Consider the following 20,666-nt stretch of genomic DNA (forward strand, 5'->3'; position numbering starts at 1 on the left):
ATGTGCACAGAGGCTGCTAAACCCCCAGAGATACAGCATTACATAACAGTGGGCTTAGTACCACCTTTAGGAGCCCAGAGCATGGGGAGAGAATGGGTCCTAGAATCTGGAGAGGGTCCCTGGCAGGAGCTGTGACCTCCAACAACCTGGCTGCCAGAAGGAGAGGGAAAAACCCCAGCCTTCCTCTCCTCTTGCCTCATCTTCTACTGGTGCCCTTGGCCAAGCCCAACAGAAGCCCTGGGCAAGGCCTTCAGCCTCCCAGCCCCAGACAGAGTGGACAAGGTGGAGAAAGGATCTGGAGTGGCAGAAGACGCCTCGCCCACTGTCCTAGCCTCAGCTCCCTCGCTGTCAAACCAGCTCTCCGTCCCCCTTTCCTTCCCGGTTGTCATGGTGATAGAGAAGCTGCGCGGGAGATGTAGAACACTGTCCCAGCCCGCCACAAGTGCTCGGTGGACAGGTCCTACTGTCTGCCTGTTGATTCTGATTGATTGGCATCTTGAACGTAGCCTTCCTAGAACTGAAACCTTGCATGTTTCCGCTGCGAACCTGTCCTTCCCCGGGTCTCAGTAAGTGGCACTGCCATCTCCCCAGCTGATCGCACCAGACCAGCGCCCTCCAGGGGATGGAAGCCTCCCTCCCCCGCTCCCCGATCTGTCCCTCTGCCCTCTGCGCCCTTCTCCAGAGACCCCTCCGATCTGTCTCCCTCTCACTGTGCCTACTGCTGCCATTAGGCTGTCGCCTGCTGCCTACATCACTCCTGCAGCCTCCGGTCTCACTGCTGCTCTATGATCTCCACCTGCCAGCTGGAGGGATCTAGAGCAAGTGCTGGGTATTGTCAGCCGCTGGCTGAACCTGGTGCCCTCCAAGTTCCTGCTTCCAGTGTCCAGCCTCACAGGGACATCGCCCGCGCGCGCCCGGAGCCTGCCGCCTGCTCCCTGCAGGCCGCCGTCCCAGAGCAGCCTTCTCTCTCTGTCGCACTGGGCCTTTTCCTTCCTCAGAGACGCCGCAGACAGACCCCTAACCCCACAGAAAACTACTCCCTTCAAGTTGTCCCCACCAGATCCTTCTAGTCCTTCCAGTGTCAGCGGAGATACTACCCCATGTCAGAGGCCTTCCCAGTCCGCCTCATCTACAACACGGGTCTCTCTCTTCTCCCAGGTGGCTCTGCTGTTCTGCGCCCCGGTCAAGTCCCGTCCTTCACAGCACTTACAAAGCTTGTGCTTATGGGCACACCTGGGGGGCTCAGGCCGGGATCTCAGGGTTGTGAGATCACAGATCCCTGCTTCCAGCCCGGGCTCAGGGCTCAGCAGGGAACCGGCTTGAGATTCTCTCCCCCTGCCCCTCCCCTCACACACATACAAGAGTGCTCTTTCTCTTAAAAAAAAAAAAAAAGAAAAAGAAAAGAAAAGAAAAGAAAACCTTAGGGGTAGCTGGGTGGCTCAATGGGTTAAGCCTCTGCCTTCGGTTCAGGTCATGATCCCAGGCTCCTGGGATGGAGCCCCACATCGGGCTCTCTGCTCAGCGGGGAGCCTGCTTTCCCCTCTCTCTCTCTGCCTACCTGTGATCTCTCTGTCAAATAAATAAACAAAATCTTTTTAAAAAGAGAAAAGAAAAAGAAAACCTTACAAAAACACCAAGTTTGTGATTGTATGTTCATTGTTTTGGTGCTTGTTTTATTTATTTATTTTTTTAAGGTTTCTATCTATCATCTCTTATTCCCAACTTGGGGCTTGAACTCAGGACCCTGAGATCAAGAGTCGCACACTCTTGCTACTGAGCCGGCCAGGTGCCCCCGCGGTGCTTATCCATTGTCAGTGTCCCCACACTGGAAATCCCTTAGAAGGATAAAGGCCCTGTTTTGCTCATCATTGCCTCCTTGGGACCCGGAAGAATAGGTGTTCAGCAAATACTGGCCAGCGAGCGAACGGGGTCTGTGTGACAGTGGCAGTGATGCTGTCAAAAGCCTTCCAGAGAACCCCACCACATTCTCACGGGGCTGCCTTCCCCTTCCTTCAGGCTCCAGTCCCCACCGTCACCCCCTCCTTCCTACGTTGATCTCGGACTAACTTCAGCAAAGTACAAAGGAAAGGGGGCCGTGTCACCAAAATCTCTATTCAGGCTGATGACAGCGTGAATGAATTGGAAACTTATCAGAAAAAATGGATGACAGAGGGGGTATGCCAGAAGATGGGGCGGTGAGCCAGCAAGTTGGGGGGCGGGACTCTGTGGCCACAGGGACAGCCCGCTGGGTGTGCCCCTTCTCTTTTCTCTGTCTCCCTTAGATAAGACCAGCAGTTCGGTCCTCTCGCCCCCTCTCTCCACAGCCTCTCGCTTTGTAAGCATGTCCAGCCAGGAGAACATACACGCCCAAGAGTTTTGCTCAAGGATCTCTAAGTCCCAAAGGGACTTAGCAAAGTCCATCCTGATCGGGGCTCCAGGAGGTAAGGAAAGGGGAAGCCAGGGGCACCTGGGTGGCTCAGTGGGTTAAAGCCTCTGCCTTCGGCTCAGGTCGTGATCTCAGGGCGCTGGGATCGAGCCCCACATCAGGCTCTCTGCTCAGAGGGGAGCCTGCTTCCCCCTCTCTCTGTCTGCCTCTCTGCCTACTTGTGATCTCTCTCTCTCTGTCAAATAAATGAATAAAATATTTAAAAAAAAAGGGGGGGGGACCAGTGAACAGGGTGGGGAATGAGGGTGGAAGTCAGGAGCGGGGGTGGGACACACATGACCAATGTCTGCTGCTGGACAAGAGGGCCTCAGTGGTGGGGGTGGGGGTCTCTGCTCACTGGAGTGTCCCCTGTGTTCAGTTTTGGGCTCTGGTCTGAGCCTCTTCTCTGCCTCTGTAGGCGGGGCTGGGGGGGGGGGGTGCTTGTCCTGCAGCCTGGGAGCCACGAGGCACTCCCGTGCTGCCTGGACTCTGGCCCCTGGTCGTGACATTTTAACCAGCAGAAAGGACCGCTCCCTTGGCCCGGCGTGCCTCTCGCAGCCGGACAGCGTGGAGCAGACCCCCAGGGACAGGGGCTCAGGGCCATGGAGGGTATGGCTGGGACGGAGCTTCCTCAGGGCGGGGCCGGGGCAAGCCACAGGGATCCTAGGACTGGAGCGGCATTGAAAGGACTGGGGAAACTCAGAGGAGGGGGTCCGGAAGCCAGCCAATTAGAAGGAAGAAAATGCGGAGCTTAGGAAAGGGGACAGGGCAAGCGTGAGCAGCAGCTCCAGACTAGAGCAAAGGGCTGAGGCTGTGGGAAGGCAGCAGCTGAAGGGCAGGGGTCGGGGCTGGGAGGGCTCGGAGAGCTGGCTGGTCAAGAGCCAGAGCCTAGAGCCCGCCAGGCCTGGATGTGAAGCCCGTCTCTCGGATAACGTCTGTGTAGTGCCGTCTTCTAGGAAGGGCTCCGTGAAACCTGGCTCGGACAGAGGGGACTTGGAGTGTGCTGAGGTGAAGGGAGTGGGGTGTGGCAGCGGCCCACACAGCCCTCTTCCACTGCAGGGCCAGCGGGGTACCTGCGGCAGGCCAGCGTGGCCCAGCTGACCCACGAGCTGGGCACAGCCTTCTTCCAGCGGCAGCAGCTGTCGGCCGCGATGGCAGACACCTTCCTCGAGCACCTTTGCCTGCTGGACATTGACTCGGAGCCCGTGGCAGCCCGCAGCACGAGCATCATTGCCACCATCGGTGAGTGCCCCCAGCCCAGAATCAGAGAAACCCTCAGAGGATCCCGCGAAGGTTTCTCAAGATGCTTCCCCACCTGCTGTCTCTTCTGAGACCACTCTGTGTTTAACAGAGTCATTCATTCAGCAAATACTGGTGGGGCGTCTGGTAGCCAAGGTTTGGGTCCCTGGGAGCTGATCGGTCATGTAAACAAAGATCCCCAACTTGAGGGGCTGACTGTCTAGCTGGGGGAGACAACAAATGCCACACATACTAACTTAAAAAGAAAAAGATTGTTTAATATGTGAGAAAGTGGTAAGAACTATAGACGCAAGGAACACAGCATTGCAAGGGGCAGTAGAGGCTCGAGGTTGTTCAGAAAATTAGATCTGAGCAAAGGCGTGAAGGAGCTGAGGCCGCGCTCAAGGTTGGGGATTGGGTTCCAGACAAGGAAGCGGCCAGTGCAAGGGCCCCGAGTCGAAGAGGCTGGAACCATTAGAAACCACCTGGGGGAAAGAGTAGCAAAATGAAAACATTGTAGGGAGTAGATCAGGGCTTACAAGCCATTCTTAGAGTTTGAGTTCGGTTTTCCTCGGAGAAGTGGGAGAGGGCTGCCAGTGCTGGGAGAGTGACTCGCTCTTATGCTGTGACGGACCGCCTGGGAAGAGCTTGGGGCAGCCCTGGGGCCAGGGCAGGAATGGCTGCGGTGACATTTCTGGCTCAGACCAGGTGCGGGGGCAGTGGCGGTGGTCAGGCGGCATCAGATTCCGAGTGCATTTGGAAGATGGAGTTGTTGGGATTTCCAGATGGTTTGCATGGGGAGGGGAGCAGAGAGGGACCCAAGGCTTTCAGCGTGAGGCACTAGAAGGACGCATCATCAACGGAGCAGCAAAGATCTTCGTGCAGAGGTTTCGGGCGGAGGAGATCAGGAGCTGGGCTTCGCACATGCCGTTTCAGATGTGATCAGATACACAAGTCTGGGTTTGGGGCAGAGGTTTGAGCTGGAGATACCCATGTGGGAGTCATCAGCATGTAGATGGTACTTAAAGCCCTGAAACTAGGTGAGACCACCCAGAGAGCGAAGGGGAAACGACAGAGGGAGAATGAGGCAGCTAGTGTGGGGGGCGGGGTGGGGAAGCCCTGCGGCCGGTGAGGGAGGCGCGGCCAGCGCGGGGTCCGGAGCTGTGGACCCGCCGGCCGGGGTGCGCACCGAGAAGCGATCCCTGCATCCAGCCGCGGCGCACAGGTTCTTGGCGACCCCGGCAGGAAGAGCGGCAGCAGAGAGGCCCGCGCCGGGCGGGAGGGAGAGCCCGGGAGAAGCGGGCCGGAGCGAGGCCGGAGCCGCGAGCGCGGAGGGTCCTGGGGCTCGGGCTCTGTCATGACGAAGGAGCCGCGGGGTCCGTGCTGACGGCCGTGACCGACAGCGGGGCGCCCGCTGGGGCCACAGGCCGGCGCCGTGCCCACTCGGCCTTCCAGCAGCTGAGAAAGGGGCCTCACGCGCGCGGGCCTTGGGCAGGGACTGGAGGCGGGTCCGGCGGGCCCCCAGCGGCGCGGCCAGCTCCGCCGCCGCTCCGCCGTGCGTACGGCCTCTCCGCTCTGCGGGCCCAGACGGACCCCAGATGCCCTCACCGGGCACGGTACCTCCTGCCGTGCCCCTCACGCGCCGGGGGGCTCCCCCTCCGCCGCGGCCACCCGCTGCCCACACGGCCGGCTCAGCCGCGCGCAGGACGCCCGGCCCCGGGCCCCGCACGCCCCCGGGCAAGCAGGTGCTGGCTGACCTGTGCGCGGAGGTCGCGCCGGAGTAAAGGCCGGGCAGCGGGGCGGCCGCGGACGGGCAGACGTTGGTCTGAGCGGCCTCCCCGTCCCCGCTGCAGGGCCGGCCTCGCACGCGGTAGACCGCCTCAAGGAGATGATCAAGGCCGGGATGAACATCGCGCGCCTCAACTTCTCGCACGGCTCCCACGAGGTCCGGGGCGGGGCTGAGGGGAGGGGGCGGGGCTAAGCTCGCCGGCGGCCGGGGGTGGTGGGGGTCCTGGCCACCTTCCCCAGACGTCGCTGCCCGCTCCCCCCAGTACCACGCTCAGTCCATCGCCAACATCCGGGAGGCGGCGGAGAGCTTTGCGACTTCTCCGCTTGGCTACCGGCCGGTGGCCATCGCCCTGGACACCAAGGGACCGGAAATACGCACCGGCGTCCTGCGGGGGGTGAGAGTCGGACCCCGCGCCGCGGGCTTCCCGGGGTGACCCCTGCTGTGCGAGGGGCGGGACGGGGGCGGGGCACGAGGCGGGTCTCAAGGCCACTCTGGCCCCGCCCCTAGGGCCCGGAGGCCGAGGTGGAGCTAGTGAAGGGCTCCCGGGTGCTGGTGACGGTGGACCCGGCGTTCCGGACGCGGGGGGACGCGAGCATCGTGTGGGTGGACTACCCCAATATTGTCAAGGTCGTGTCGGTGGGGGGCCGCATCTACATAGACGACGGGCTCATCTCCCTCCAGGTCAAGAAAATCGGTGCGGATGAGCCTTTGCCCCAGCCAAGCGGGGACACGGGCATACTCCCTTCCCTGGGTCCCCTAGCCCGGTAGACCCGCTGCCCTCTCCCCTGGCCAGCACCCTTCCCCTCCTGTCCCCCGAGCTCCTGGGGTCCAGACTTGTGGGCTCAACCCTGGCGGGGGGGGGGGGGGGCTGGACTGCCGGGTTTATCTCTTGGACAGACGTCCACCCGGGGCCTGTTCCGTGCGCAGGCCTGGCCGAGGGTGGAGAGACACTAGGACGTGGGTTCCTGATCTCCTGGGGTCCCAACACCTGGGCTCCCTCTCCCGGACCGTGCCCCTGGCTCACCCCTGACCTGAGCGGGCTCTTTCCATGCCTGCAGGTCCAGATGGGCTGGAGACCCAGGTGGAGAGCGGCGGCCTCCTGGGCAGCCGGAAGGGTGTGAACTTGCCAGGTGCCGAGGTGGACCTGCCCGGACTGTCTGAGCAGGACGTTCTGGACCTCCGTTTTGGGGTGCAGCATAACGTGGACATCGTCTTTGCCTCCTTTGTGCGGAAAGCCAGCGACGTGGCCGCCATCCGGGCTGCTCTGGGGCCCGAAGGACGTCACATCAAGATCATTAGCAAAATTGAGAACCACGAAGGCGTGAAGAAGTGAGGCTTGGTTTTTGTCCCTCGCAGGCCCTAGCCCTCCCCACCACCCTCCTCTTCTCCAGTCTTCCTCTCCCTGGAATCTCCTGGCTCTTCCCCAGCCCTGACTCCCCCAACCGCTCAGGTTTGATGAAATCCTGGAGGTGAGCGATGGCATCATGGTGGCGCGGGGTGACCTGGGCATCGAGATCCCAGCCGAGAAGGTTTTCCTTGCCCAGAAGATGATGATCGGACGGTGCAACTTGGCGGGCAAGCCGGTCGTCTGCGCCACACAGGTCTGGAGTGAGCCCTCGGGGCCCCGGGCCTTCTCTGGGTGTTAGGGATGCCTGAGGGTGGGGACCCACACCTCAGGCCTAAGTACGCTCTGCTGTCCCGTGTTTGATCCTCAAACAACGAAGTTGGGAAGAGATTCTTTGAGCCTCATTTTCAGATAAGGAACCAGAATCGCATACTTTGTGACCATGACCCTGGCTTTCGGGGCCCTCTGAGGGTGGCAGAGAAGTAGCTGGGGCAGGGTCCCAGGTCAGATGGGAGTCTCTAGCTCGGATCCCCCGATGTCCCCCAGATGCTGGAGAGCATGATCACCAAGCCGCGGCCCACCCGGGCAGAGACGAGTGACGTGGCCAACGCTGTGCTGGACGGAGCGGACTGCATCATGCTGTCGGGGGAGACCGCCAAGGGCTTATTTCCAGTGGATGCAGTGAAAATGCAGCACGCAGTAGGAGCTCCGGGTGCCAGGGCCCCAAGCCCCTCCCATGCCCAGGGCCCCGCCCCCAGCTGACTTCTGGGTGCTTGCAGATAGCTCGGGAGGCAGAGGCTGCAGTGTATCACCGGCAGCTGTTTGAGGAGCTGCGCCGGGCCGCACCCCTGAGCCGCGATCCCACTGAGGTCACAGCCATAGGCGCCGTGGAGGCCGCCTTCAAGTGCTGTGCGGCTGCCATCGTCGTGCTGACCACAACTGGCCGGTGAGATGGACCCTGACAACACCAAGACACAGCTTGGGCCAGGGGCAGGCTGGGATGGGCCCCAGGTTTGGGTTTTGTCTTGACGTAGGAGACAAAGAGCATCATTCTGTGGCACGAGGAGAGGTAGCTGGAGGCCAGGAGAGGCAGATCTTGGGGCATGGGGAAGTGCCCCAGTGAGCTCCGGGGGGCTGCAGGGCGCCAGGACACTTTAGGGCCCTGCTTTTAGCCCACGAGCCCTGCAGTGCTGAGGTGTTGCAGAAGGGCCCAGAAGGCCTTAGTCCAGGTCTTTGCTCTGAAATCAGCTATGATCCCCTGCAGGTCTCCGTTTTCTCATGGGGTTTCAAGGATTAACAAGAGACATTTGTGAGTTAAGTACTAGGTCTAGGTACCTTCTCAGAAGGGCTTTATGCCTCTCAAGAAACTTCTTATTATCTGCTCTGCTCTATCCTTCATTGTCTCTGATCTGCCTTGTGTGGTGAGGAGAGTAGGCCCTCTTATGCCCATTATACAGGTGGGAAAATCAGGGCCCCGAGGACTATGATCGATCACGCAGGGCCACACAGCTTGTTTGCGACTCCTGGGTCCCGAAACCCAAACCCGTTTCCTGGTTCCACCCCCTTTCCCGGTTCTGAGATCTTCTCCAACCCCTTCAGCTCAGCACAGCTGCTGTCTCGGTACCGACCTCGGGCAGCGGTCATTGCTGTCACCCGCTCTGCCCAGGCTGCTCGGCAGGCCCACCTGTGCCGGGGGGTGTTCCCCTTGCTCTACAGTGAACCTCCAGAGACCATCTGGGCGGACGATGTGGATCGCCGGGTCCAATTTGGCATTGAAAGTGGTGAGCCGTCTATGTTTCCTACCCTCTGCTCTCCCGGCCCTGGACTGGCATCTTCAGTCTCCTGACCTCACCTTCCACACCCACTCAAAGAGCCTTGCCTCTCTCCTCTAGTGCCAGAGTCTCTCTGAGAGGTTCACAAAGACACAGAGATGTCCTGGCCTCCGGGGTTCGGGGGACAGGCTGGGGAGGAGGCAGGGGCCGGGGGGCATGTTGGGGAGGGGGGCAGTAGAGGAGAGGTCAGCCTGGCTGCTGCCCGCACAGGCGGCCAGAGTAAGAGGTGAGAGCCCAAGGGGGAGCCGGGCCCCCATCCCCAGGCTGGAACGAAACTGATTTCCTGACTGATCATACGCCACCTCTTCTTCCAGCATAGCCACAGAGGTGGACAGTGTGGCTCCTTAGCCGCACAGCCCATGCCAGCCCGGGACACGCCTGCTCTAGCGTCGTGCAGGGGTTGCGGTCCCCACAGCATCACCAGGGCCCCTCAGGGCTGCCCTGGAGGAGATGGAGGGCGGTGGCCGCTTCTCACAACAGGGCTGGCCACCGTCCCTCAGTGTCTGACTGTCACCTTCTCTCTGCGCCCCTGCCAGGAAAGCTCCGCGGCTTCCTGCGCGTGGGGGACCTGGTGATCGTGGTGACAGGCTGGCGACCTGGGTCTGGCTACACCAACATCATGCGAGTTCTGAGCGTATCCTGAGACACCCTGCAAGCCAGCCCCCTCCCCCCACAGACCCCCTGCCCGGGCCACACTTGCTCCCTGCCCCTTCACGCAGGCCCTGGAGGGCTGTGTCCAGAGCAGCACAGGACATCTGGCAGCAGTAACCCCTGCGCCCCGAGCTCTCAGCTGGGCCCTAAGATGCTCTGATCCCCTAATCCTAGCTTAGCTGGTTAATTCGATTCCCCTGGGCTTCCTGTACCCGGGGGGGAGGGGGTGAGGCGAGGGGCATAGGGCAGTCCCCACAAGATCACTATCGTGCATTCTGATATTCTCTGATGTGGCCCCCATGACGATCTGAGCACCCCCCTGCCCCGGGGACAGCTCCCCCTCTTCCTCCATTGTGACGGACAGTGACATCGAAGCGCCACCCTTCTGGGGAAGCGAGGCTGGATGAGCACCGGGGAGCCTGAGACGGGGGCGGGGCTCATCTCCACAAGCTCTGTGGGCTTTGCAGGCCCCTCCCTGCCCACCTCAGGCCTAGCTTCCCGATGCCCTGCGGCCTTGTCCTGCACCAGAAACTGCTTCATGCTGTGCTCCCCCACACCAAACAGGAGCCCAAACGAGTAGCTCTATTTTCCTTTTCAACCCAGCTGTTTGGGAGCAATGATAACCCCAGGACACTCCACTCAAACGGAAATGGGGCGCCTGGGTGGCTCAGTGGGTTAAGCCGCTGCCTTCGGCTCAGGTCATGATCTCAGAGTCCTGGGATCGAGTCCCGCATCGGGCTCTCTGCTCAGCGGAGAGCCTGCTTCCCTCTCTCTCTCTGCCTGCCTCTCCATCTACTTGTGATTTCTCTCTGTCAAATAAATAAAAAAAAAAAAAAAAAACAAAAAAAAAAACGGAAAGATTTCGGGTCCTGGTCCCCATTCGCTGATACTGTGGAACAGACATGGGGACAGAGGACAGGGGCAAGAGACTTCTCTTGGTACTGGCGCGTCTACCCTTCCCCAGCCTCGGATACCTCGGGTCCTCCCCTGTCTTGCACCAGCAGTAAACTCAGAGGGGCTAAAACCCCTAAAAGTAGCAAGAGTCCTCCCCGCCCGCTGGGGTAGCTCTCCGGCCACTCCCTAGGTCGCTCCCTAGGTTGGGAGAAGGCTAAGGATTGCTGCCCGGTGCTGGCGCTGAGCCAGGACCACAAGAGCTGGCATGGGGGCCCTGCTCCTTCCTCTGTCCCTATAAGGAGAAGTGGGGGGGGAAGGACACCGGAAGGCTGAATAAGATGAACTAATGATGAATGAAACTAGCAAATGAATAAATACAATTATTATGTGATTGAATAATAATAAACAAGAAAGGACAGGAGGGAGGAAAGAAAGAAAGATGCCATCTGAGGATTCCAGCCACGTGCCCCTGCCTGGGCAGATCCAGGCCGGCACATAAAGAGGGAGGTGCCTACCACCCCTTAGCCTCGAGGGGGACCCCAGCGGGACAGGGGCACAGGGAGGAGACCCCCCCACCCCGTCTACAAAAAGTTCTAGCCCGGGGGCAGCTAATGCAAGGGACTTGACAGGAGACGAGTTCTCCGTTGGGGGGGTAGGGAGGGGGAGGACCCGCACATGGCAGTGAAGGCAGAGGCCCAGACTGGGGAGCCAAGATGTCTGTCGACAGCAGCAGAGGCACGGGGGGCTGACGGTGCCCAGCTGTGATGGGGACACAGAGCACAGACGCAGCCGACAGCACCTGCAGGGCCACTGGTGGGAAACAGAGACTTGTAGTTGCTTGGCAGTGACGGTGGTGGCAAAGGGCTGTGCTTGGTGAGTTGGGGACCTGGGCCTGAGCCTGCACCTGGCAGGACCATGCCCGGGGAACACCCTCCTCAGAGGCCTTGGAGTCATTGTACTTGGCAGTGAAGACCAGTTCTTGAGCGTGGTAGGCGCTCAGTACCTTGATGGTGGGCGAATGGGTTAGGAGGAACTCAGACAGGCTGCAGGGGGCCTGAGCTGAGGACAGAGACCATCTTCTTGGTAGCAAAGGGAGATATTTCCACAGGGCCACGTTTTAGGTCTCCATGGCCTTTCCCAAGAGGCCTCTGCCCTTGGGTACACACCGCTGCCCCCAAGAGCTCATTCAGGGCTTTCACATGTTGGCAGAGAGCTGGGGGCCCCGAGGGGCAGCTGGCTCAGGCACTGATGGCCTGGGGGGCTGGGCTGTCCCTGGAAGCTTGGCCAGGAGCCCTGAGGAGGACAGGCGTTCACTTCCTGAGCCTTTGCGCCCAGGAGAGCCGTCCCCGGCTGCCCGTTGAGGCAGAGAGGGTTGGGAGGCTGAGAGTGGGCGGCCCCGAAGTCCTAGTCGCCGTCCACCTCCCCCTGGGGGGGGACCCAGCAAGGACACCTGGGAGCGTCCGGCCCGGGACAGGCTGGCATGGAGGGTTCGGGCAGGTGGGACGGGCAGGCGGGAGGTAGAGGCCCACGGACCCCGGGCCAGCAGAGGGCCAGCTCGGACAGGCACTAGTGGGGAGGCTGGGGAGCCTGCAGAGCGTCGAGAGCGAGCAAGGAGGGCGGCCGGAGAGTCAGGGGAGAGGGGCAGAGGGCCCCGCTGGTGGGTTAGGGCGATGGCCACACTGGAGGTCACTGCGGCTGCCTGCAGGGGTGCGTGCACCAGTGGCTCCCACAGCACTGGCTTCCCGCTGAGCCGGGCTCCTGTGCCTGGGGCTAGGCCCCGAACGCCCCGGGCCATGTCCCTGTCGTGTTGCACCAAGTGCTGCTCCATGGTACCCCCGCTGCTCCCTGGACTGGGCTCAGAACGCTTCCGCTGCAGCACGGAGTTCTTCTTGCCTAGACGGGGTCCCAGCGGGAGGGGGAGGAGAGGGAAGGAGTCCAAGCGGAAGGTCGGGTACCGAAGAGCAGGAGGAGGACCGCGGGGGGGGGGGGGGTGGAGAAAGAGGGTCAGGGCCCAGAGTACAAGAGTACATATCCGAGATGGTGCGGGTTGGGGACAGGTACTCGGGGAAGGAGGACTCTCCACACGGGGACTCGGGGCCACATCTCCAGGGGCAGGAGACACTGAGTGACAAGGACAGTAAGGCACGGTGTTGAAGGTCTCCTGGGGGCATCTGCTGAGAACAGGGTGGGCTGGGGTGTTACGCTGATGCCCTAGAGCCCGGACCCTGGGAGGCAGGGGTGCCTTGCTATAGGGTGGGGCGGGGGTACAGCCAGGACCCCAGGGGCAGGCAGGCCAGCCTCACCGATACGGCGCAGCCGATCCACGGCCACGGTCTCGAAGGCCCGCCGCATCATGGGGAACTCCTCCAGCACCGCGTTGAAATGGTCCACGCTGAGCGAGTAGAGGCGGCAGTAGGTGTCCGCCCGGACACTGGCTGTGCGTCGGCCCCGCGTCAGCAGACAGATCTCTGTCCGAGGTGGGAGAAGGTCCTCAGAACCACCGGCCCCAGGATTCCCTCTCGCTCCTCAGGCTCCTCCCCACCCACACCAAGGTCCCTAAACACCCCAAGGATTGTCTTTCTCCGCACAGGCGACGTTACAATCCCTCACACTCTCTCCAGACTGAAGCTGATTAACGGTGCGTCTTTCCGGCCCCCGCGTGCCTGGTGATCCCGCTCCACTTAATTCATACCCACTCCCCTGCTCTGGCCCAAGGGGAAGGCCAGGGGCAGCGGATGAAGTCCAAGGGCAACCGAGGAAAGCAGTGCCCATGGGCAAAGGGCAACACGGCGGGGCCAGAGGGCAGCAGGTGGTTTGGGGTCCGAGACAGGGCAGAGGCTCAAGTGGCCTTGGGCAGCCTCTGGTGGAATGGCCCCCAGTGCCCCGGCCTGACCCTTGCATGGTGGCGTGGGGTGGCGTGGGGGCATATCCCCCGGGAGCTCCGGAACTCAAGCCCCTGGACCAGCTCTATTCCTGTCTTTCCGCCATCTCCTAAGGTCCTTGGGTTTCACTGCTTTGGGGTTCGACAAGGCCCACTGGCCCAAAAATTGTGAAGCTGGCCACGCACCAGACTCCCTTAGAAGGCGAGTTAGAGCCGTGGAGCCCCAGGCCCCGAGACTCTGGGTAAGCAGGCCTGGGGATTCTGCACACAGCCAGGCAGGGACCCTGATCCAGGGAAGCAATCGCCCTCTGGCTTCTGCTCCAGTCCCCCCAACCTCCCCGAGGCCTGCTGACCCCCAAAGTAGGATCCGTCAGTGAGGCGGGTGTCCCGAGCGCCGCGCGCCAGCACACTGAGCAGCCCATGCTGGATGAAGTACATCTTCCTGCCCACGGAGCCCTCACGCACCACGAGGTCCCCCGGCTGGAAGACCTCAAAGCGCAGCTTGGTGAGCACGGCCGTGACGAAGCTGGGGTCAGCGTGAGCGAACAGCGGCATGTGGGCCACCAGGCCCCGGCACGTGAAGTTGATGATCTCCTGGACAGGGGAGGGGCCTGTCAAGCTGGAGGTGCCCCCTGCGCCGAGGTGCCCCCCTTGAGCTCATGCATTCCCAGAGGCCCCACCCCTGGGGCCATGGTCTGCCAAAGGACAGGGACTCTGCAGTCAGCCTGGGACAAGCCCTAAGCTCCTGCCTTCCAAGCTCTCCCATAAGCCCCTGCAGGACCGTCCCCCCAAACAGAGATCTCTGCGGCCCCTCCCCGTAAGACCTTCCAAAAAGACCCTAGTCCCCATAAGCCTTCCCCAGTCCTGGCTCTGACGAGGTCCTCCGCAGGCCCCGGCCAGCAGGCCTAGCCCGGAGGGCGCCCCACAGGCCCCACCCACCTCCCGCAGCGGCTCGCTCAGCTCCCCCAGGATGCTCTCCTCGTCGAACATCTTTCCCTGGTAGCGGTGCTCGTAGTAGTCATGGATGCGCTGCCGGGTGTCGGCCGGCAGCTTGTGGAAGGACATGTACTGCTCCACCTGCTTGTACTGGAGGGCCAGCCAGAGGCCCGTGGGCGGCGGTCACAGCCGGTGCAGGGCAGGCCGCGGGTCAGGGGGGCGGGCACGTGGAAGGATGACCACAGGCACCGGGCAGATCCAGAGGGGTGAAACAGAGACACGAGGGCAGACGGCCGGCCATGGGGAAGACACACGGCACAGTCCCAGGAAAACCCAGACGTGGGCAGACAAAGGTCCAAGGACAGGGACATAGGTCCAAACAAGGAAACAGTTACACACGGGGGCATGGCACAAAGGGACACAAGGCAGGGAAGGGACATGGAGACCCAACAGGGGCATGTGTCAGAATCGGCCTCAGGCGGGGCTGTCCCCCGCTCTGCCGGGCCGCCATGCCCACCCCTTCCTTCTCCCGCCCCTGCTGACCTTCTCCTGGTACTGACGCCGGGAAGAGTCCAGGGACTGGATGAGCGCCGTGGCGTGGCCGATGAACATGGCGTAACAGGTGGCGCCCACGGTCATGCTGAGCATGGTCAGCCAGACATCGGGCGCGCCCACAGGCGCCTGCTGCCCGTACCCGATGCACAGCATGTGGCTCATGGCCTTGAACAGGGCGTGGGAATACTGACGCCCCCACGAGTGGTTCTGGAGGGCAGAGTGCGTCACCCAGCTAGGCGCCTCAGTCTCCTCCTGCACCCTCCATCCTTGGGTCCTTCCGCCTGCCCCCCCCACTTGGTTCTGGGGGCTTCCGGGGCAGACGCGGCCTCTCCGCAGCAGGAGGAGCCCTCCGTGGCTGCTCCCCACAACAGGAAAGCACCTCCTCTAGGTAGCCCCCCCTTCTCACCCCCCCACCTCCTTACTCTATCGTCTCCCGCCTCCTGACCCTGGTGTTTGGGCGGAAGAGCCCAGAGAAGGCCCACAAGCGACAGAGCTGCGGGGAGTCCTCACCACCATGTGGTTGATGGCGACCCAGCAGTCGGGAGGGAAGTCCTGCAGCATGGGGACCAGGAACTGCAGACAGCCGTCCCAGTGGCACAGCAGCAGCATCATTCCAATGAGGTTGCCGATTCGCACCACGGCACTGGCCAGGTCATAGGTCATGTGAAAGATCTGAGGAGTCCGAGCAGCGGCTGCTGTGGGCAGGACCCCCCCCCCCCGGCCCCGCTGGTCCTCCTCTTCTGCCTAGCCCCAGCCCCCACGAATTTCCTTAAGCACGACTGTTATTCACTCCTACAGAGCCCCACAGCCCAACGGAAGTCAGCTGTGTTACTACGCTCATCTTACAGATATGGGAAATCGGTGCCGGTCCCATGCCCAGAATCAGTGTCACAGCAGAAACTCAAAAAACTCTACTGCACAAGCTGCCCAGGCTGTGCCCTCTGGGAGAGAGAAAGAGGGTGTTTCTCAGCGCAATGCCCCCAAGGCGTGCACGCAGGCGTCCACGCTGACAGCCCCCTTCCCCTCCCAGAACACTAGCGGAGAACTTGCTGGGCTCCAGGCCCTGTGCCAGGAGCTTTACCAGCTTTACTGCCTTGAATCCTTACAGCCTTCTCATACATAAGTCTATTTAACATCTTCATCTTACAGAAGAGGAAACCGAGTCTCCTATAGTAAATAGTCAAACGGGGTTAGGATCGCAGGCAATGAGATTGCAGGGCCCACTCTCTGAGCCACTGAACTCTGCCCCCTTGAAGCTGCAACTCCAGGCCCTCCCGCGTCCTGCTCCTCTCCCAGTCCCTCCTGCCCTGCCAGGGGCCAGCTAACCCGCAGGCCTTCCTCCGCAGCTGTGCTCCACCCTCCTCCCCTCAGGGGCGTGGGGGGCCAACCCCGCCCCCTCCCTCCCGCAGACCCTCCTTGTGCCTGCTTCTGCCCCACCATCTGGAGACAGCCCGCCCAGCCGCCTCCCCCCATGAAGTCACCAGGAACCCCACCCATAGCGCAGTCCCTGCGGAGTCCGCGAACCCCCCTGCCCACCTCCCCGCCCCACCTCCTCCCACTGGTGGATGTAGCGGATGAGTCGGGAGAGGCGGAGCAGCCGCAGCAGGCTGAGGATCTTGGTGAAGCGTACGATGCGCAGGGCGCGCGCCGTCTTGTAAACCTCGGCGTCCAGTCGGGGCTCCAGCTCCACCACCAGGAAGATGTAGTCCACCGGGATGGACGAGATGAGGTCGACCAGGAACCAGGTGCGCAGGTAGCGCGACCGGATGGCCTGTGGGGCCAGCAGGATTTCAGCGCCCTCCTCAACCACAATGCCCGTGCGGAAGTTGAGCACCAGGTCGAGCAGGAAGAAGGTGTCGGAGAGGACGTTGAAGACGATCCAAGGCGGGGAGTTCTCCTCCTTGAAGAAGGTGATGCCCACAGGCAGCACAATGAGGTTCCCCACCATCAGCAGGAGCATGGTCAGGTCCCAGTAAAACCTAAGGTGGGGGCGGGACGGGGAGTGAGACCGCGAGGTTGCCCCAGCCAGACAGACAGCAGCGAGGCCGGCGCGGCCAAGGCTGGGGAACGTGATGACCCTTCACAGCTGGTGGGGGCAGAAGGTGGGACCACCATGTGGGAAAACAGTTTGGTATTATCTAATAACCTTACACATTTGCATTCCCTGCAACCCAGGGGTTCCATTTTAAGTAACTGACGCTCCAGGGAAGCATGTGGTCCAGGAGAGACACACAGGGTTGTCTGCAGCAGCATGAAATCTGGAATTAATCCGAAACGTTCATTGGTACAAAAATGTGGGTAACCAGACTAAACAGCGTGGAGTCATAGACAGTGATATACTCTTTCCCCGGGATGACCCACAGACACAGCCCACAGCACCAGTGCACCGCACTGCTCTAGCGCTCAACAAAAGAGAAAACAAAACGATACATACTGGGGGGTCCCACTTGCACAAACGTCAAACACAGGCAAGACTAAACTGCATTATTTAGAGATTTACAGAAAAGTGGCGAAACTATAAAAAAAAAGTAAGGATATGAGTGTCACAGAAATTAGAATAGTAGGTTAGGGCAGGGGTTGTGAGAGCAGTAAGGGAGCTTCTGGGTATGGGCAAGGTAGTCTCTCCTTGTTGGGCGGCTGTTACACACAGGAGTGTTTTGTGGTTATGTATACTTGAGTGTATGTACGTGTATACTTGAGTGTATGTACGTGTATGTGAGTCTTAAGCAGACTGAGTGTGGAGCCTGATGTGGAGCTCGATCTCACGACTCAGATTATGACCTGAGCCGAAATCAAGAGTTGGACACTTAACTGGGGGCCACCCAGGCACCCCAGCTATGGTGGCTTTAATTCCAGGACACACCTAATCACAGCATCACGTATTTTGAGTATATATGCAATAGAATATTCCAGCATACACTGTACCACTATGTAGAATGTCCACTGTATCTGTACCTCCTGGAAAGGTATCTCTACTGTATATATCCCTCTACACACACACGTATCTCTCTAACATGTATAATATATACGTAATGTCTTACCATGTACGTGCTTTATGTCATTATCGTTAAATATTTTTAAAGTTAAAAAAAGATAAAGTACCCTGTGCTAACCCCATAGCATTGTCGAAAACATACCCCCTGAGACAATGGATAAGACAGTGCTGTAGAAGCACTAGCTGGTTTTGTGACTCACCCACCTTTTGTTCCTAGATTTCTGAAGAGGTTGCTGCTTCTTCCATCTCCAACTCTCTGCCCACTGCTGGTCTAGGACTTCACGCCCTTCCTGCCTCAACCCTCCTTCCCAACACAGCTGGACCCATGGTTCCTGGTTCTCTGCTGGGATCTGCTTGCCTATGTCCCTGGGTGGGGTGCTCTGTTCTGCTTTCTCTCTGAACTGAGCTTTTTAGGGATGGTCCACCCCCCACCCCAGCCCTTCAGACAGGGTTGCCTAGAGAGGCTCCATAGGAGATCTCCAGGCAGCAAAGCTTAAAGCTCTGCACTCCTTTCCTTCCCTAATCCCTCCATGCTGGCTAGCGCCCTGGCTGAGCCCAGGCAAGGGCACTGGCAGGAGAGGGCCACACAGCTGCGGTGGGATTGTGGGAAGGAAAAGACTTCATTGCGGTAATCTTGGCTCCTTGGGGGCCCCCTTTTGCTTTGGGGGTTTTTTTTTTTTTTTTTAAGATTTTATTTATTTATTTGTCAGAGAGAGAGCGAGCGAGAGCGAGCACAGGCAGACAGAGTGGAAGGCAGAGTCAGAGGGAGAAGCAGGCTCCCTGCGGAGCAAGGAGCCCGATGTGGGACTCGATCCCAGGACGCTGGGATCATGACCTGAGCCGAAGGCAGCTGCTTAACCAACTGAGCCATCCAGGCGTCCCAGCTATGGTGGTTTTATTTCTATTTTTAAAGATCTATTTACGTATTTGAGAAAGAGAGGTGGGGGAGGGGCAGAGGGAGAGGAAGAGAGAGTCTTAAGCAGACTGAGTGTGGAGCCTGATGTGGAGCTCGATCTCACGACTCAGATTATGACCTGAGCCGAAACCAAGAGTTGGACACTTAACTGGGGGCCACCCAGGCACCCCAGCTATGGTGGTTTTAATTCCAGGACACACCTAATCACAGCATCAAACCAGGGCCCAGCCCCTTCTGAGTCTGACTACAAAATCAATCTTTTCAGCTTCCGAAAGAAACATGGGGGCTCCGAAATGCAGGCCTCCAGGAAGCCCCTCAGAATGTGTGCTTTCCGTCAAGGACAAATCCTTGAGCCCCTCTTCCTCCACCTCCTGGGCCACTGGAGAAATCCTGTACTGTGAGCCTGGGGAGGAGAGGCGAGGAGGGCTCGCCCAGCCGTGCAGAATCTTCACAGCCTGACTCACAGGCAGTCACAAGCCTAGCGGGTGATGCAGGAGAGAGGACAGGGAGGAAGCATGATAATAAGGGGGTAAATGGCTTCTGGGGTGACATCTGAGGGTGACGTGGAGGAGGGGAGGGAGACCACCGGAGGCTAGAACAGGTGCCCCGGTGAGGTGGGAATAAGGCAGTCAAGAGGGGAGAGGAAGGAACAATGGGAGAAAGAGGAGCATTTAGGGAGAGTGTGTGGTTGTGGACTCCAAGTGCTGTCCAGGTCTCCTACTGTGTTCCAGGCTCCTGATTCACGCCTCACCCTTCCTGCTCATTCTGCTCCCCACCTTAACTGCTTTGGACACATCCTTGCCTCCTCCAAAAGCTGTCCTTCATTTTCCCCAAGGACAGGGCTGCTCTCCTCCCCTAGCGACCTTGATGTAGAGGTGCAGCCTGCTGGGGACTATGAAATAGCCCCACCTCCACCGTCCGTCCCTACGTCTCTCTGACAGTCACCTGCGAGGGCGGCGGTGCCCCAGCCCTGCTGCCTCCATCGCTCGGAGTCCCGGCCCTGCCCTGCGGGCATCCCGCCTTCAGTACCAGGGACAGCGACAAGAACGGCTGCTGCCCCCCGCCCCCCCCCATCCTCCGGGTAGCCGGCCCTGCTGACCTGTGCGGGTGCTGCGGGTGCAAGTGCGAGGTGGGAGACACGGGAGCTCGGCTTCTCCCTCAGGCTGACCCCGAGCCGTGGAACATGACATAATTTCCCAGATCCCCAGCAGACAGGACTGCAGGAGGCAGTGGTCCCTGACTCCCGTAGATCGTGTGGTCCAGGGGGAGTGCCGGGTTCCCTGGTGTCTGCTCTGGTGTCAGGGCACCGAGGGCCTCCCTGCTGGGAATCCCTCGCCCAAGAATTCCCAGGCTAGATCGGGGGAAGTGACTCTGTCATCCCACCCCAGGACCCCTGGGCCGGAAATGGAGTGTCCGTGGAGGGGGGGCGGACCCTGCCCCCGTGTCGAGGCCCCTGGGGGTGGGCTCTGTGTCCCCCGCCCTCCTTGCCGGGCCCCCAGTACCGGAAGTCGCTGTAGGGGTGGATGATCCAAGCCCCCGCTGACTTGACCCTCTCCTGCTCGATTTCCACTGCTTTGTGGCTGCCAAACACGCGAAGGGAGAACTTGTTGACCGTGGGCTGGAGCAGCGTCCCGAGCCGCCTCCGCTTGGGCTCGGGCCCCGAGGCGGGCCCGGGGAGCGGTCCCGAGGCCGCGGCCGCCGGCGCGGGGGCAGCAGAAGGCGCCGTCTCCAGCTCAGGGGTCGCCAGTTCGTCGGCCCCCGTCCTCGGCCGCTGCTCTGCCTCCATGATGCCCGTTGGCTTACAGGCTTGGCCTCGTAGACCCGGCCGCGGCCATCCGGGACCCCGGCCCCTCCCCGAGTACGGGCTCCGAGCTGCCGGCGCGCCGGGCGGAGGGGGTGTGTGCGCCAGACTCGCCCGCTGGCTGCGGGCGGGCTGCGCGGCGCCCCCTGGCGGGAGCCGCCTCCGGAGGGGGCGGGGCCAACGAAGCCCGCCTCCTGGGAAGACTCCGGCGTGGGCGTGGGCGTGGCCTGGCAGGCGGGGGCGCAGCTCGAAGCGCAGGAGGAGGAGGAGGCGGCGGGGAAACGCGAGCCAAAGTCACGGAGGGGGCGTGGCCTAGCGTCCGTGGGGTTTTAGCCAATAAGCGCCAGGGAGGCGGAGCCGCCCGAGTGGCGGGAAAACCGGAAGGTAGTTGAAGGTCCCCAGGCGAG

The 20,666-nt window shown here is 60.9% G+C and overlaps 2 protein-coding genes across 5 annotated transcripts; one reads left to right on the forward strand and one right to left on the reverse strand.

Annotated features, from left to right (window-relative positions):
• Positions 1 to 2,312: 2,312 nt before the first annotated feature.
• On the forward strand, positions 2,313 to 10,117 carry PKLR (pyruvate kinase L/R). Of its 2 annotated transcripts, none has more exons than XM_059413765.1 (11): positions 2,313 to 2,441; positions 3,485 to 3,667; positions 5,518 to 5,609; positions 5,716 to 5,847; positions 5,961 to 6,147; positions 6,512 to 6,782; positions 6,904 to 7,054; positions 7,345 to 7,497; positions 7,578 to 7,744; positions 8,398 to 8,579; positions 9,167 to 10,117. In XM_059413765.1, exons 1-11 carry the CDS (start codon positions 2,342 to 2,344, stop codon positions 9,271 to 9,273), a joined length of 1,725 nt encoding a protein of 574 aa, XP_059269748.1. In that variant the 5' UTR covers positions 2,313 to 2,341; the 3' UTR covers positions 9,274 to 10,117. The 2 variants fall into 2 exon arrangements, with proteins under 2 accessions (XP_059269748.1, XP_059269749.1); XM_059413766.1 differs by lacking the exon at positions 2,313 to 2,441 and adding an exon at positions 2,952 to 3,034 and having other exon boundaries at positions 9,167 to 10,116.
• A 425-nt stretch (positions 10,118 to 10,542) lies between these two features.
• On the reverse strand, positions 10,543 to 20,368 carry HCN3 (hyperpolarization activated cyclic nucleotide gated potassium channel 3). Of its 3 annotated transcripts, none has more exons than XM_059413767.1 (8): positions 19,961 to 20,368; positions 16,097 to 16,526; positions 15,058 to 15,219; positions 14,536 to 14,754; positions 13,996 to 14,142; positions 13,410 to 13,650; positions 12,479 to 12,643; positions 10,543 to 12,068 (listed from the first exon to the last, which is right to left on the reverse strand). In XM_059413767.1, the coding sequence occupies exons 1-8, from the start codon at positions 20,242 to 20,244 to the stop codon at positions 11,371 to 11,373; spliced, it is 2,346 nt and encodes a 781-aa protein (XP_059269750.1). In that variant the 5' UTR covers positions 20,245 to 20,368; the 3' UTR covers positions 10,543 to 11,370. The 3 variants fall into 3 exon arrangements, with proteins under 3 accessions (XP_059269750.1, XP_059269752.1, XP_059269751.1); XM_059413769.1 differs by lacking the exon at positions 19,961 to 20,368 and adding an exon at positions 19,558 to 19,869; XM_059413768.1 differs by lacking the exon at positions 19,961 to 20,368 and adding an exon at positions 16,699 to 16,775.
• Positions 20,369 to 20,666: the final 298 nt, after the last annotated feature.

This window comes from Mustela nigripes, chromosome 10 (genome assembly GCF_022355385.1).
Source record: "Mustela nigripes isolate SB6536 chromosome 10, MUSNIG.SB6536, whole genome shotgun sequence".
Taxonomy (NCBI): domain Eukaryota; kingdom Metazoa; phylum Chordata; class Mammalia; order Carnivora; family Mustelidae; genus Mustela; species Mustela nigripes.

Coding starts and splice junctions, on each gene's coding strand:
- HCN3 (XM_059413767.1), bottom strand. CDS start 20,244: ATGGAGGCAGAGCAGCGGCCGAGGACGGGGGCCGACGAACTGGCGACC. Junction 14,755..15,057: donor TCGCCATCAACCACATGGTG/GTGAGGACTCCC, acceptor TCTGCCCTCCAG/AACCACTCGTGGGGGCGTCA. Junction 13,651..13,995: donor TGAGCGAGCCGCTGCGGGAG/GTGGGTGGGGCC, acceptor TCCCCTGTCCAG/GAGATCATCAACTTCACGTG.
- PKLR (XM_059413765.1), top strand. CDS start 2,342: ATGTCCAGCCAGGAGAACATACACGCCCAAGAGTTTTGCTCAAGGATC. Junction 3,668..5,517: donor GAGCATCATTGCCACCATCG/GTGAGTGCCCCC, acceptor TCCCCGCTGCAG/GGCCGGCCTCGCACGCGGTA. Junction 6,148..6,511: donor CCTCCAGGTCAAGAAAATCG/GTGCGGATGAGC, acceptor CCATGCCTGCAG/GTCCAGATGGGCTGGAGACC.